At 33.1% G+C, this 17780-nt stretch overlaps 1 protein-coding gene across 4 annotated transcripts in view; it reads left to right on the plus strand.

Annotated features, from left to right (window-relative positions):
* Window positions 1-17780, plus strand: part of LOC114327672 (adenylyl cyclase X E) — an 89293-nt gene that overhangs the window by 54708 nt on the left and 16805 nt on the right. For 3 of the 4 annotated variants that reach the window (XM_028276353.2, XM_050642544.1, XM_050642543.1), the window contains 6 exons: window positions 804-933; window positions 7536-7942; window positions 11512-11676; window positions 12554-12800; window positions 14106-14249; window positions 14663-14806. In XM_028276353.2, coding sequence (XP_028132154.1) covers window positions 804-933; window positions 7536-7942; window positions 11512-11676; window positions 12554-12800; window positions 14106-14249; window positions 14663-14806 — 1237 coding nt within the window. The remainder of the gene's footprint in view (window positions 1-803; window positions 934-7535; window positions 7943-11511; window positions 11677-12553; window positions 12801-14105; window positions 14250-14662; window positions 14807-17780) is intronic. The other variant, XM_028276355.2, reaches the window with a different exon arrangement.

Consider the following 17780-nt stretch of genomic DNA (forward strand, 5'->3'; position numbering starts at 1 on the left):
TAGTATATGTTTAAATAATAATATTTGGTTTGTGCAGGGATCAAACCAAACAAAAATGAAACTTAAAAGTCCTCTTGTTATACCTAAGGTTACTAGATCTAATAAATCTTCTTTTTATTCTTTTTCTTTTTGTATCTGGAGATGACTCTGTCTGTTTTGCAATGTGCCTCCAGTAAATTGTCATTCAATCTTTTTGGTTGGCTTCCCACTGATCGTCTTCCTTTTGGGGAACCATTTCTCGTCATCTTTACTACTTTATTTGTTGTCATTTGGCTTGATTGTTCCAGTTTACTCCTCTATTTTTTAAGCATTATTTTCCGTTCTTCTCCTTACATCTCTGTCTTATGTCTCTGTCTTTTATCTTTACTACTAGCTCTGTCCCATTGTGTCTTACCATCGATTTTTCTAAGGGTTTTTATCCCTACTATTCTAGCATTCTTTTTGTCATCTCTGCGCCAGGTCGTGTTTCTGCGGCATATGTCATTATTGGTCTAATGACTGTTTTGTAAATTCTGCCTTTTTTATGCTTGTATTTTTCCACATGGTTTTATTAAGACAACCTGCGGCTCTGTTTGCTCTATTCACTTGCTCTTCCACTTCTGTTTCGAGCTTTCCTTAACTAGATAGTGTGATGCCTAGGTATTTAAACTCCATTACTTTTTCTATTTATCTGACTCTCCAGCTCTACTAATCTTAATAAAATTAGTGTTATACTCTTGCATTTTGTTCTGTTATAACCATGCTATTAATTAACGATCACAATTGATGAATTGCTGTGTTTAATATAACCTTGACTTTTTCAGGATGGTCCACATTACCAACATAACAAAGGACTTACTAACAAAAAAATATTTAATTGAGCCAACTGACAAGGGGGAAACTGTACCACAGTTCAAAAATTGCGGACTTAAAACATTTTTGATTAGACCTAACGTAAGAATTGTTTTTAAAATTAATGCTTTTTATTAAAAATGAATAATAGAAAATAAGTAAACACTAGCAAGGTTTTGAAACTCTTTCCCTGTGGCATATCTAATTTAAGTATTATATTTATATGAGCTTGAGCCACAATTACTGGTGTAATGAAAATTAAAATTTTAATTAATTTATGTTTGAAGTTTTGATTTCCACTCCAGAAATCGTTCTCAAAAAAGGAAAAGAAATTATTCTGAAAAATTATGGGAAGAATATTATCAAAAACCTTCCTAGAATTTAAAAATACACTCCTGCTCAAAAAACTCCGATCATGCATTTTGTATGTTTTTTAAATTTTGTCAGTGTATAGTGGTTTTAATGGGGAGGAAGTAAAAACTAATAATAAAAAACGTTTGATCATCGTTGTTATAAACGTTCTTTTCAAGATTTCCGCATTACGGAACCGATCTTTAACGTCAAATATCAAAATCATAAGGTAATAGCAAGCAATAGCATTTCCTATTAGGCGAGCGGGAGATACCCCTAAAATGACCAGGTACTGACCACGGAGAGGTGAATGGCTAGTTTTATTCATACTTTATATTTTTTGGAAGGTGCTGAAAACGAAAATGAGGTTTATTTTGAATTTTATGTGGGGGAACATTGTCAAAATCGCAATTTTAACCTAAAAATAATAAAAAAAAGAAATCACGTTTTCTTGGGTTTACCTCGTTACAACTCTGTTCTTTTTTAATATTTTTTTTCTGAAATTTTTACAGTATATATTTCTCACCTTTTTTAAGAAAATGGTACTTACCTGAAGCTTTCAGTCTTATTGTAATAAAAGTTATGAATTTTTTAAAGTGAGCGGTGCAGATTTCTGAATTCCAAAGCTTAATCGCAAAAGTTGAGCGACGAAGTTTCAAATTTAGCTTTTTATTCACATGTATGTTAAAGTATAGAATACAAAGAAGTTTTTGGAAAGTTTTAGATCAAAATGTTTTATAGAACAAAAAATAGTGCAACTTTTATTATCGGCATTAGAAATCCCGATATAACGGTTATTTTTCGAGATACTGACCATGGGTAGTGAATGACTAATTTTGGTCTTAGATTATGTTTCCGACGGCGCTGAAAACGAAAATGAAATTTATTTTAAATTTTAGGTGGGGGAATATTGTCAAAATGGCAATTTTAGCATAAAAATAGAAAAAAGTGAAATCACGATTTTTTGCGTTTAACTCGCTACAACTCGGGTCGATTTTAATATTTTTTTCTAAGGTTTGTACACTATTTGTTGCTCACTTTTTTTAAGACAACAGTATCTGTTTAAGATTTTAGTCTTATTCTAGTAAAATTTATGAATTTTTTAAAGTACAAGGTGCAGATTCGTGAATTGTAAAGTTTCATCGCAAAAGTTGAGAAGCAAAATTAAAAATTTATCTTATTAATCACATTGATGTTAAAATATAGTGGACAAAGAAGTTTTCTGGTAAGTTTTAACAAATGTTTATTAGAAAAAAAATGGCGTAACTTTTAATATATTCTTTTTCTCATGATCATCTTTCAGTGCGTCACAGTTTTTCGATTTCTCTCTAACGCATTAAATTGTATGTGACAGAAAAAAAGGCACGTCTGGGAATACTTCGGTAATTATTCTAGTTCGGTGATTATTCTAGTTGTCGATAGATGGCGCCATAATCAAAAAAGAATTATTTATTAAATAAAATAATAATATTATCAATATAATCTGTACAATTTATAAGACTATACAAATGAAAGAAAATACCATTTTATAAATGCAATAGACACAATTGATTTGGTTTTATTCCAAATTGAAAATAAAATTTGACAACTGTCAGATTTAACTAAAATGTCACGTTAGAATAAATGTCATAAATATGTATTATCACGGACTTACCTTTTTTTCTATAATTTGTGACGCACTGAAAAATGTTCATGAAAAGGAGAATAGACGTTATACATTCACAAAATAACACTTATTTTTTGAGATACTGACCATGGGAGGTGAATGGCTAATTTTGGTCTTATTTTATGTTTTAGATGGTGCTGACAATGAAAAAGTGGTTTATTTTGAATTTTATGTGAGGAAACATTGTCAAATTCGCAATTTTAACCTAAAAATGAAAAAAAAGTGAAGTCACGAATTTTTACGTTTAACTCACTACAACTCTGTTCCATTTTAATATATTTTTCTAACATTTCTGCAGCATATATTTCTTACCTTTGTAAAGACTATGAAAATAACTGTAGTCTTTCAGTCTTTTTCTTTATAAAGGTTATGAATTTAAAAATTTTGTAATCGTGATATTAGTATTCATCTACGAACTAGAATGTTAAAATGCTATGTATTCAGTACTTTGCTCTACGGTGTTGAGTCATGGACTCTTAAACAGAGGAATATTAAAAATCTTGAAAGCTTTGAGATGTGGTGCTACCGCCGTATACTACGAATAAGTTGGGTGGATAAAATTACAAATGAAGAAGTAATACGCAGAATAAATAACGAGCCAGAAGTTCTACGGAGTATAAAAAAGAGAAAACTTGAATACTTAGGCCACCTGATGAGAGGACAAAAGTACACATTCCTACAAAATATAATGCAAGGAAAAATCCAAGGACGAAGAAATCCAGGCCGTAGAAGAATGCCCTGGATGAGAAATTTGAGAGAGTGGTTTGGCTGTACCACTAACGAATTGTTCAAAACAGCAGTAAATAAAATTAGAATCGCCCTAATGATATCCAATCTCCGATAGGAGAGGCACTCAAAGAAGAAGAAGAAGAATTTAAAAAAAAAGTGGAAACTGAAATGCAAGAATATGGGACTCTACTAAATGACCATACTCTATATACTCTTTGTTTCGCAGATGACCAAATATTAATAGCACAAAACTACGATGATATATGTTACATGACAAGAAACCTAATAGAGAAATACAGGAAATGGGGACTAGAGATCAACATAAGAAAAACCAAATACATGAATATCGGTGGAATGCAGCAGGATTTAATACTAGAAGGAGGAGAAACAATCAGTAAATATAACGAATATAAATACCTGGGTATGAAAATCACGAATGATGGAACACTGGACGGAGCTATTAAAGAACGAAATACTTAAGGCAGGAAAGCAATTACGCTTCTAAACTCAGTACTCTGGGACAAGCAGATAAAAAACCAAAACAAGAAAATGATCCATAACGCCGTAGTGAAAAGCATCATAACATACAGCTGCGAAGTATGGCCTATGAAGGAAAAAGCAAAACAAATGTTAGAGGTCACCGAAATGGATTTCTGGAGAAGAGCTGCAGGAAGGTCAAGAAGAGAACATGTCACCAATGAACGAATACGAGAAATAATGAAGGTCACGCACACAATAAATGACGAAATCAATGAAATACAACTGCGATGGTTTGGCCACGTACAAAGAATGCACGAAGACAGAATCCCAAAACAAATACAAAACTGGAGACCGCAAGGTAAAAGAAGAAGAGGTAGACCGAGGAATAGTTGGCAGGCAGGAATAACCAAAGCCATGGATGAAAGAGGTCTGCAAGTAGATCAATGTGCGGACAGAGAGGAATGGCGAACGGGTATCGGAAGACGGAGAACGTTGTAAACCGATAATATATATATGAATTTTAAAAAATAAAAGGTACAGATTCGTGAATTGCAGAGTTAAATCGCAAAAATTAAGTGAAAAAATTTAAAATTTATATATTTGATTTCATTCATGTTAAACCATAGAGTTCAAAGAAGTTTTATGAGGAGTTTTAGGTCTTGATGTGTTACAGAAAAAATATGGTGCAACTTTTAATTTTAAGAAAAACGTGGTTTAACTTTTTTTTTTATTTTTAGAGCACAATTGCCATTTTGACAATGTTCTCCCACCTAAAATTCAAAATAAACTTGATTTTCGTTTTCAGCACCCTCAAAAACATAAAGTAAGATCAAAATTAGCCATTCACCACCAATGATCAGTATCTCGAAAAATTTGCGTTATTTTGGGGATTTATAACGTAAATGTTAAACGATGCACCATTTGTTTTCTATAAAACATTTTGATCCAAAACTTTCCAGAAAACTTCTTTGTACTCATGGTTTATTTTTGAATTTATTTTAAAATCGATACCTCAAATTTTGTCTGTTAAATTTTGCGATTAAACTTTGCAATTCACGAATCTGCACCTTGTAGTTTAAAATATTCATAACTTTTAATAGAATAAGACTAAAAGCTTAAAGCAGAAACCAGTGTCTTCAGAAATGTGAGCGATATATAGTGTACAAAGTTTAGAAAACAATATTAAAACGGAGCAGAGTTGTAACGAGCTAAACGCAAAAAAACGTGATTTCATTTTTGTTTTATTTTTAGGATACAATTGCAATTTTGACAATATTCCCCCAACTAAAATTTAAAATAAATTTCATTTTCATTTTTGTCACGGTCAAAAATATAATCTAAGACCAAAATTAGCCATTCACCACCCATGGTCAGGATCTCGTAAAATAAGCGTTATATTGGGGATTTCTAACGTCGACATTAAAAGTTGCACTATTTTTTTTTTAAACATTGTGATATAAAACTTATTAGAAAACTTCTTTGTACTCTCTACTTTAACATAAATGTGAATAGGAAGCTAAATTTTAAACTTCGTCACACAACTTTTGCGATTAAACTTTGCAATGCACAAATCCGCACCTTTTCGTTTGAAAAGTTCATAACCTTTATCAGGATAAGAATGTAAGCTTGAAGCAGATACCGTTGTCTTCAGAAATGTTAGAGCCATATACTGGAAAAATTTCAGAAGAAAATATTAAAATGGAACAGAATTGTAGCGAGGTAAACGCAAAAAACGTGATTAATTTTTTTTTATTTTTAGGTTGACATTGCGATTTTGACAATGTTACCCCACATAAAATTCAAAATAAACTTCATTTTCGTTTCCAGCACCCTCGAAAATATAAAGTAGGAATAAAATTAGCCGTTCACCCTCCGTGGCCAGTATCTCGAAAACTAAGCGCTTTTTTGAGGGGTCCCGCTCGTGTATATTGACTGGACTGTTCTTGCAATGGAGTGTTGTAATATTTTGTGACGAGTTCCGTTTTGGCTTATGATTTCAAGTTGGATGCAAACGTGTATGGAGGAGACCCGAAGAAATATTTGCACCTTGCTATGTTTCACCCAGAACGCCGTTTGGTGACCAGGTATTATAGTATGGGCGGGTATTTCTTTCAATGGACGCACCGAATTAATTTTCATCGAACATGGAACTCTAACAGCAGACAGATACGTACGACAGTATCTGGAGTACAGTGTCCTTTATGTCGCTTTCGTTGGGGGTAATTTTTTTAAGTAGGATAATGTGTGTCCACAAACTGTGTGAGTCATTGTGAACTACTCAAATACTGTCGGAAGTCCCGTTTTCGAATAGTTCACTGGTTATCCTGACATGAATCCATTCGAATATTTATGAGACATTTAGGGAAAAAGAGACAACCATTGCCAGAAACCATTCAAGAGCTGAAAATAGGTCCTACATACCTAGGCATATTGAAACCCTCCGCAGATGTAGGGTAGGCAATATCCGAGTTAAAAACACAAACAAAATTGCTAGCTCTGGAAATTAACACAGAGAAAACAAAAATAATAACTCAGACGAAAAGAAAAAAATATAGTTCCACAAAACATTACACATGAAGATGACATTGAAACGGTTGAAAAGTTTACATACCTGGGAGTAGAAATATATGCCGACGGATCAGAAGATGAAGAATTACGGAAGAGAATAACGCAGCAAACAGAGCTTATTTTACCCTCTCCCACATATTTCGGTCTAAAAGTGTCCACCGAAATACAAAGATGAGAATCTATAAAACTTTAATTCGACCAATAACATGCTATGGCAGTGAAGCCTGGGTCCTGAAAGAAACATCCAAAAACAAACTCGACACATGCGAAAGGAAAGTACTGAGAAGAATACTAGGACCTGTGAGGGAAAACGGAATCTTCAGAAGCCGATACAACAACAAGCTTTATCAACTTTATAAGGAAACACCCCTGTCAGACTTCGTTAGAATGCAAAGATTGCAATAGGCCGGACATGTGATAAGAATGGGAGAGGATAGGCTACCAAAAAGAGCACTGAATGCTAGAATGCAGGGAAAGAGACCGATTGGAAAGCCAAGAAAGCGCTGAGAAGACACAGTAAGCAGCGACGCACAAGCCCTTTTAGGAGTCCGTATATGGAGAAGAGCAGCCACAGACAAGCAAGGGTGGAGGCAAGACATAAAGGAGGCCAAGGCTCAATTTGGGCTGTAGTGCTGTAGAAGAAGAAGAATATCCGATACTAAACCTAAACAACAGCTAACTGTTGGCAATTAAATTTTTTTTTCTTTTTTTGTGTAATATTTTGAACAATGTTAAATTTTTTGCGTTACTTATTACTTTCTTTTGGGTTACTTATTTTTGATGTTATTAATTTTTTAGTCCTTTAAGGATTTCTATTATTCATTTTTACTTTCTTTCCATTTATACCATTTTCAGGTTTAATAAACTGGTTTCATATACTTGCAAGCATTTTATTGATTTATAATTTTAGATAGAAAAGGACCCACTTCCATCACCGACATCAGAAAGTTGTCCAAGCAGTCCAACCACAACTCCAGGCAGACCGTCCATATTTAAGAAGCAACGGTCCTATCCAAGCAATTTAACTCTGTTACAGCAGCTTCAAAGAGTCCCTTCTGTGATAGAAGAAGATTCGCCGAAAACTAGTAGTGTTAAAATTTTTATAGATGATCAGAAATATCGCCACAGTGAGGAGAGAATGTTCAGAAAAAGTAAAATTCAAAACCAAAGAGCAAGTGATACTAGGAGGAGTACGAATACTTTAAAGAGAAGAACTGCTTTTATGAACAACAATATTAAGAGGTATAATGAAAGGACGAATGATGTAAATGAGGAGATGGGGAAATCTATAAATTTGATTTCATTCTCAAAATATCAGTAAGTTTATTCTCTATTCTTAATAATATTTTGAATCGAACGCCTTATAAAACGCAAGACTTTTATTTCGTAAGCCAGCAATGTCGTACTCTTAGTTGTCATATGACAATTTTACACTTCTTCAAAGTATTGGTATTTTTGAGGCGGGGTTTTTGGGTTGAATAACATGAAGTTTTGAGCTTGTTCTATTCCAAAGGGTTTGCCAGGCTCTCAAGCAGGTTTATTTGATTGACTTTATGTTTCAAATCTATACCAAGTTGTATAGTTTCTATTGTGGATGCTTCTTTAGCCACTTCATCTGCATTTTCATTTCTTGTAACATCTACGTGCGATGGAGTCCAAGTAATGTTAACCAATATGTTTTTATCTTTTAATTTGAGGCATGCGTTGTGGATACTTTGAATTAATGGATTTTGGGAATAAAATATATTTGATATATAGGATGGAGGATGGGCATACCCGCACAAGCTGCTATTACCTGGTACACTGATGGCTCAAAAATATCGGAAGGTGTGTGAGCCAGCATAGTAGGGACAAATCAAGGGATACACTTCCGGGTAAGTCTATCTAAGGATGTCACAGTTTTCCAGGAAGAAATAGCGGCAATCCATCACTGCGTGGAAGAAATCGAAATGCAGTTGGCTCTCAATCAGGTTTATTTGATTGACTGTATGTTTCAAATCTATACCAAGTTGAATAGTTTCTATTGTGGATGCCTCTTTAGCCACTTCATCTGCATTTTCATTTCCTGTAACATCTACGTGCGATGGAGTCCAAGTAATGTTAACCAATATGTTTTTATCTTTTAATTTGAGGCATGCGTTGTGGATACTTTGAATTAATGGATTTTGGGAATAAAATGTATTTGATATATAGGATGGAGGATGGGCATACCCGTACAAGCTGCTATTACCTGGTACATTGATGGCTCAAAAATATCGGAAGGTGTGTGAGCCAGCATAGTAGGGACAAATCAAGGGATACACTTCCGGGTAAGTCTATCTAAGGATGTCACAGTTTTACAGGAGGAAATAGCGGCGATCCATCACTGGAAGAAATCGAAATGCAGTAAAGAACGCTCCGTTCAGTTGTCATCTTCACAGATAGTCAGGCAGCGCTAAAGGAACTCAATGCTGTAGAGGTCAATTGTAAGCTATTATGGGATTGTGTGTGTATCCTAAATAAACTGGAAGACCGTAGCAAAGTTACCGTAGTCTGAGTACCTAGAGTTGTACAAGTTTGACTTGAATGTTTGAAATTTACTTGAGTTTGACATAATTTCAAGTCAAACTCAAGTCAATCGTTCTGACAAATAACTCAAGTCAAGTCAAACTGGTCCATGGTTACAGGTTTGAAAATTCAAACTGTTTGTCAAACTAGTTTGAAAGTTTGAAAAATAATTTATTTAGTAGATATACTTTTTTGTCGACTTAGATGTTAGTTACCGATAACAAAATTAAAAATACAATGAGTCCCATAAAAAAATAACTTGATAGGGGAAGCGACTGTTAGTGAAGATAGAGTCGTAAATTCAAGAAAATGATTCATTTACGCGTCATTGTCTACTCTAAGATGGTAAAATTACTATTGAAATGTTAAATATTGAAAGTATGCTATAAAATTAAATGTAACTAAAAAATTTTGGTGCTACTATAGTATGCGGTCTACTGCGCATATTTATTACAGTGCAATTATTATAGTGTGCAGAAAAGTTTATGGCTTATTCCAAACTAAAATAGTAAATTAATATGACAGAGTAATAATTATATTACATTTAATTAACAATTATTAAAATAATAATTCTCACAATTTATGTGTTTTATTCACTTTGTAGAATTTCAATGTTTTTTTGTCGGCACTATAATTATGTGTCGTAGACCGCACGCTATATCAGAAACGGATATTCGTTTGACTTTTGAACAGCAATAAAGCACTTGTTAGTCAGAATTCTCGTTAAGGGATGCAATAAAAAAATAAACTTGGATTTGTCAATTGATAGTTGAGATAGATGAGAGTTTTTGTGCTATTTCTTTTATCTGAGGGCTAAGTCGAAAACGACATAGGTGTCAAGCTGTCTGTTCGCTCGAAAACGTACAATACAAAAGTATTTTTTAAAAATTCAAGATTATGTTATGCCGGTTATGCTTAAAAAATTGGTTATTGGTTTTATGTCTATAATTTAATTTTTTTTTCAGATACATTCCACAAATGTTATGTTTGTATTTAAATTTTAAACATATTAACCTATATGCATTACGTTTTCTTAATTACCCAAACTAGCGCGTTTATAGGGCTTTATTTGTCTGTCTGTGGTTTAAGTATCATATCAGCTAGTACATTTCTATGTTTATTTAAAATAAAAAAAAAACTTTTTGCCTTGTTGGGGGGAGGGGGAGCATTTCCTCTATCCTTCCCCTCCTCCCATCCGCAACTGAGACATTATCGCACAAAGCACACACTTTACAACGAACGTAACTGAACGAAATTTGATATTCAAACTTAAAACTGTTTGAAGGAGTTTGATTTCAAGTCAAACCTATCACCCTGGTGAGACTACGGTCTCATGAGGGCAATGAAAAAGCAGATGAAATGGCCAAACAACAAGGCTCAGCAATGCCATTCGTTGGACCGGAACCCTTCTGCGGCGTCGCAAAGGCAGTTACAAGAACGGCTACAAGAAAGTGGATAGCTCACAAATCTTTGGAATGGTGGAGGAATTTCCAAGTACAAAGACAAGCGAAACAGTTCATTAGAGAACATTCACCAAAATTAACGGCAGACCTAATAAGCAAAGACAGGAAAACAGTCAAAGCTATAGTAGGTCTGCTAACAGCGCACTGTAAGCTGAATATGCACTTGAAGCTGATGGGATTGTCAGATGATGACCTGCGCAGATTCTGTCACCTGGAAGAAGAAACAGCAGAGCACATTCTATGTCAGTGTGACAGTCTGGCAATTGTGCGGTTCTTTGCATTAGGAGAAGGAAATCCACCAGCAAATAGCTACATGGAAGGTTTAGTCTCGAAGCAATTAGACTTTTAAAAAAGGCTCAGGCTAGAGAATCTTATCTAGGACTAGAGGACTACAATAGATCTGAAAAAGTGGCAATGGAATAGGCCGAAAAGCCACCTCTTTAAATCTATTTATCTAGGATAGAGGATAGTGAGTCAGTGCAGATTGCAAGGTTTTGTTTTTGTTGGTTAAAAAATTGAGTGCTATCATTACAGCATATAGTTGGACTGTCTAGATGCTACAGTAATATGGAACACGGTGGGTAGCAATAACTTCGTTGGTGATGGTGACAGAAGAACCGACCTGGTTTCAACTATAGATAAGTTTTTGTGTAGATGATTGAGTCATACTGTTTGATATGGATGAGTTCAGGAAACAATGAATTTAGGACTTAACTAGGAGTTTCTTTTTGTTATAGGGTTGAAAGGCAATATGGTTTATAGTGGGCAATATTATAAATTCAAGATTTTTCGGAAACATTTTGAAATACTGACTTTGGTTTGACTTTTCCAGTATAACGATTAAATGAACTATCTAATTATTAATTTATTTTTTAGGCAATATGTTAAAGTAAAAGATATAAACGTTCTTCTTCTTTTCAATAAATGGAAAATAGAGATGGAATATTTGAAAATACCGGATGCTCTATTCAAATATTATTTGTTGAGTGCTGCAGCATTAATAATTTGCGTGTACATTATTCAGAATCTGACGCTTAAACAGTAAGTATATAAGGGTGTCCTCAAATACACGTATCTACATACATTTTTTAATTGGGTTTTATTCGAGTGGTGAAATGTTGTCAACAAAAAATAAAGTGCAATGCGATAACTGTCAGTTCAGGGTTGCTATAAATTGAATATACGCCAGCTATATGTTGGTAGTTTTTAGGAACGTTTAGATATCGAGATCGCCGATTAAAGGGGTTATTTACTCCAGGAAGATCAAATACCAAAAACATTTAACTGCGCATTCTCATAATATATGTTTTCACCTTTGGGTGTGCAATTATTTTAAGGGAATCCAGTGCCTTCCTGCTGTTATCAATCTTTTCAGTACTTCTTCATGGGTTATTCTGTCTGTCCAAGAGATTCTCAACATTCTTCGATATGCCCACATTTCAAATGCTTCCAATCTATTGAAACATTGTTTATTAAGAGTCCATATCTCCACACCATACAAAAGAACAGGAAACACATAACACTTTAATACTCGTTCTTTAACATTTACACTGAAGTCTTTACTACATAAAATTTGTTTCATATTATTGAATGCACTTCTAGCCTTTTCTGTTCTAACCCTGATTTCTTTGGTATAATCGTTTGTGTCATTAATGTTTGTCCCTAAATAGTTATAATTCGGAAATCAATCCATCGTGTTATTATTTACCTGTAGATTGATGTTTCTAATATTTTTCTTTGGTATAACCATGAATTTCATTTTCTTTATGTTTAGTGACAGACCAAATTCTTCATTTATTGCAAGCTTAGGCTTAGCTTAAGCCTAATAATCAAATAGACCGCACTGTAGTTAATAATATTCATCAACAAAACAAAAAAAATTTGCAAAAAACAACTAATCAATATTTTTTATTTACAGATGGGACGTTACCACGTGGCCATTCCTTGCGACCGCGGTTCCCATTATTTTCATTTTTCTTCCGATATCATGGGCTGAATATCTATATAACAAATACATAGCTTCACATGGCGATGAAACACCAAACAATATCTTACTGAAGTGTATCTATAAGATGTCGGGTGTGATGACCAACAATTTCGCTGTGAGGCTGGTCATTTTTTTAATGATCTACATAAGTTTTTTGGTCTGCGTTATGGGGGACGTGGTGAGTACATTTTATTATTTATTAAATTGTTATGTCCATTTACACACACATTATACATGAACTTCGATACACTTACTATTTGACAAAAATTTACCACTGGATATCATAAAACTGATAGAAAATATATGTAAGAAATAAAATAGAAATGAAAGTCAATGGAATAATAGCAGAATTCATAAAAGCAAACACACGAATCAGGCAAGGAGATTCACTAAGCCCTCTACTGTTTAACAAGATGTTGGATGCAATAATAAAACAAGTGAAGAAAAAAAGAGGGTACAAAATGGGCGATAGAGAGATAAAATAATCTATTACGCTGATGACACCGTGTTAGTAGCAGAGTGCGAAGACCACCTACAAAGATTACTGCACGAATTCAACATTAACGCAAAAGAAATGAATATGAAAATATACGCCCAAAAAACCAAAAGCTTAGTAATGCCAAAGAACTAATAAGATGCAAATTGGAGTTAGACAATTAGGTTATACAACGAAATTACTTTCAAATACCTGGGAATTAATCTATCAGCCGACAACAATATCGAAGAAGAGGTAAAAGACCAATAATTTAAGCCAGTAGAATGGCCGGATGCCTAAATGACACAATTTGGAAAAACTAACACCTAAGAGTGAAAACAAAGGCCCGAATATATGTCAGTTATTAGGCCAGTTATGACTTACACGGCCGAAACAAAGACCAGATACCAGCAAAACACAAAGACATCTGAAGACCAACGAAACGAAGGTCTTAAAGATTGCTGGAAAAGGACTACATGACAGGGTAAGAAGTGAAGAAATCAGACGCATATGTGGGGTAGACAATATATATACGTCGGTAAAGAACAGAAAAGAAGAGTAAAATAAACAAATAAGCAGGATATCTGAATCAAGGATAGTAAGAATAGCCAGGGACAAGTCACCGAGTCACCGTTACCCAGAAGTATAGGACGCCCAAGGAAAAGTTGGAATGACAATTTAGGGATAGAATGAAAAGCACCGTTAAAGAAAAATAGGCAGTATTGCCTATATAAAAGAAAAAGAAGAAGAAGAAGATATATGCATTTGATATCTTATTTGCAGACTTTCAATAAACTGGTTTTAATGAAGGAGTCTGTTTATATAACTAATTATTCCTATTATGATGATTTTATCACTTCTAATTTATAATTGAATTTTAACACTTATTTTATTTAGTTTTTATTTTAATTTATTTAAACTTATTTTAAGCTATTTTTACACTACTATACAATTTTTTATGACAAACACGTCCTAGTATTTTGCTAAATTCGAATTTTAATGTTGTAGATGGAATGCAGGGATAGTTTAGAAGAAGAAATTAACATAATTGACCATAATGGCACTAGTTTTAAAACAAGTTTTTTAAATTTATTAATTTATAGAGATAAGGATATTTATAATTTGAGTATGCTCAATTGCGTGCTTCCTTGGGTAAGTAGAAGTTTTTAGTAAATATATTTGACTGACAATACATTGCATAGAAAATTCGAAAGGGAAAAAATTCCAATATATAATTAGAAAAGAAATGAAGAAGATAGAATCCTATCACTTGACTTACCTTAACTCCATTTGAAAATGATTGATAGCACAATTCTCATTATGCAACTGATAATTCGAAACCTCATAAACCAATGCCGAACAATTTCAAAATTTTTTGAATTATTTTTGCTATTTTAGTTGAATTTAAATTTAAATTTTTAAATTCGAAGTTTTTCGGGATTTTCAAACTATTTCGACAAAGCCTTGTAGAAAACTCAGAAAATAGTGTCAGTTTCTGCCAGAAAAGCTGTGCTGTTATTTATTTCCAAACCATCATTTACGCCTATATTTTTGATCATTTTTAGCATATGACTGAAACATGTGCCATGACTGTGATAATGACGTTTTTATTTCTAAGGATCTTTATTTGGATAAAACTGTTATTAGGAACGATAACTATCACTCTCTATGCCTATTGCGTGCTCAGTGTCAGCAAAGGATATTATAAGGTACACAAATAAACATATATTTATAAATTCTTTACTTTATTTATTTTCAACACTTTATGTATTAACTCTATTTTAATGGGCCAGTCAATGGGCGCAAGAATAGGATATTACCTCTGAATTCTATCCTACTCATGGATTTAATGAAATTTTGGGCCTAGCCTCTACTTATCTCCTAGTTCAAAGTCTACCCTATGCCGATGTGTGCTTTAATCTTGGGGGTGGTTCACACCCCTTCTTAGGCTTGGACAATTTTTTGGTTAAAATTACCACGGAATTCGCTAGAGAACCGAATTCTAAGCAAAAACTGTTCCATAATTTTTTTTGAAAACTCAATATTTTTGAGATATTCGTGGTTGAAAAATGGCCATTTTCATTGAAACATAATATCTTTTCGAATGGTTTTTTGCGAATATCTTAAAAACTATGCATCTAACTAAAAAAACTACATTAAACATTTTTGTAGGTTATAAAAAAAAAACAAGAGACTCTTGCCTTAATAAATCTTCTAGTTATAATATAAAAAGAGATATGGTAGGTGAAAATAGTTTATTCTTTTGGTACATTCTCAAATTGGTGTATTCAACTTGAAATAACAGAGAAACGGTCAATTTTAGGTAAATAATGCTACTAATACCTTTTGTAGTGCTTAAAATGAGCTATATTAAAGGTCCATTACATTAAGACTAAGCGAGATATGCTGGAAACAAAATTGAAAACTAATGTATTTTAAGCAATTTTAACCCGCATCCCCCAAAATGTAAATGCATCATTTTCCTTTCACAATACCTTTTATTATAGTGTTATTTCTATGTTCAAAAAGTTGGACGGGTTTAAAATGAATGGTTTAAAAAAAAGATCAAATTCAAGAGAGCATTTTTTAATTTTCTTAAAAATCTTCCTTTTTCTCCATGTAACTTGAAAATAATAAGAGATACAGTAATGAAAAATAAAAAAGAAATTTTTATCTAAAAAAGACCTACATTTTTGTGTGGGATCTATTTCTCGTATCTCTTATCTTTGTCGAGTTACATGGAGAAAAAGGAAGATTTTTAAGAAACTTTAAAAATGAGCTCTATAAATTTGATCTTATTTTTTTCAAAAACCGTTCATTTAATCCAGTCCAACTTTTTGAACATAGAAATAACATTATAATAAAATGTATTGTAGAAGGAAAACGATGTATTTAAATTCTGAGGGATGAGGGGTTAAATATACTTCTCAATTCTTCTTAAAATATATTAGTCATCATTTTTTGCAGAATATCTCGCTTAGTTTCAATGTAATGGACCATTAATATTGCCCATTTTAAAGGTCTTTTCAACCACTACAAAAGTTATTAGTATCATCATACACCTAAAATCGACAGTTTCTCTGTTATTTCAAGTTGAATACACCGATTTGAGCATGCATCAACAAAACAAACTCTTCTTACCTACCATATCCCTCTTTGTATTTTAACTAGAAGATTTGTGAAGAAACGAATCTCTTTGTTTTTTTATAACCTACAGAAATATTTATAAATTTTTTTTTTGTTAGACACATGGTTTTTAAGGTATTCGCAAAGATCCGTCCGAAAAGGTGTCATTTTTCAATGAAAATGACCAATTTTCAACCACGAATAACTCAAAAAATATTGAGTTTTCAAAAAATAATTATAGAACAGTTTTTGCTTTAAATTAGGTTCTCTAGCTTCTTCTGTGGCTATTTTAACCAAAACATTTTTCACCTCCGAGAAAGGGTGGCTACCACCCCAAGATAAAAGCGCACATCGGCATAGGGTAGACTTTGTTTCTTGAGCTATTCCCTTCTTACTGTGAAAATATCAAGTAAATCGATCTAGTAGGATGGAATTCGGAGCCAAATACCCTCATTGACTGACTTATATAAATAAGAATACTTAAATTTATAACACATATACTAAAAACATATACTAAAACATATAATTTATATCTAATTATTTTGTACAATTACAATTTATGAAAGGGCACTGTTACATCGAGATTATCACTGAATGCGGTTTAGAATATTTCTCTTATTTATACAGTCCTACCCTGCTCCTGGAATCATCGAGGCCTGCCCATAACTTTGTCACGTATATTTCTACGAGCCCAGAGTATCCTCGAACTAAAGACAGCGAGGTGCCCCCTTCCGAATTTAACCTTTGTCGAGCGGCATAATTTTACACCGTTAACAGACGGCATAGGTACAATTGTACCTGTTGTATATTTTCTTAAAAATTCGTTAATATAAAGGGAAATATATGTTAATTTTAAGATAACATTATTTATCACTAGCATAGCTGGTAAAAAATTGTTGAATATTGCAAGAAATAAATAATAATATTCGGTAATTTGTTCTTGTATGGATTTACAAACAAAGATTACAAACCGCTATGACGTGACCGCTCTTATCTATCGTAAATAATTGAAATTACTACAAAGTAATCTTGAAAATAGTGGTCGTAAACAAATTCTAGAAAGAGTAGCATTGTATTCTCTTTCAATTGGAAACATATATCTCATCCCCATTTAGTTGTTTGGTGTTTGTCAATACGTGTATACCTAAAAATAATCATGAATAATAGTGATTATACATCTAGTTTACCGAAATGGCGACAAAAGAGGTGTACATAGAAATAACAAAGAAAATTTGTGTGAGGTGTGGATTATGGAGTACCTATCTGCCACTAATACGCGCAGCAATGTCTTGTAATCCTTTCAATACCATGCTAATATTTATATCTGACATCTGAATGCTGAATAAAAATTTGCAACAAGGCTCCAAACAATCCCAATGCATAACCACCTACTAACAATTGTTTCCATTTAGAGGCCTTACAAATTTTACACAATACCTTCCAAACTCGCTAAATATGGGATCAAAGTATTTTTGGCTTATGATGCATCAAACGCTTATCTCGTACAAGATCATCTTAATATTCGAAAAACAGCAAATGGTTCCGGACAAGTTAACG

This window comes from Diabrotica virgifera, chromosome 2, assembly GCF_917563875.1.
Source record: "Diabrotica virgifera virgifera chromosome 2, PGI_DIABVI_V3a".
Taxonomy (NCBI): domain Eukaryota; kingdom Metazoa; phylum Arthropoda; class Insecta; order Coleoptera; family Chrysomelidae; genus Diabrotica; species Diabrotica virgifera.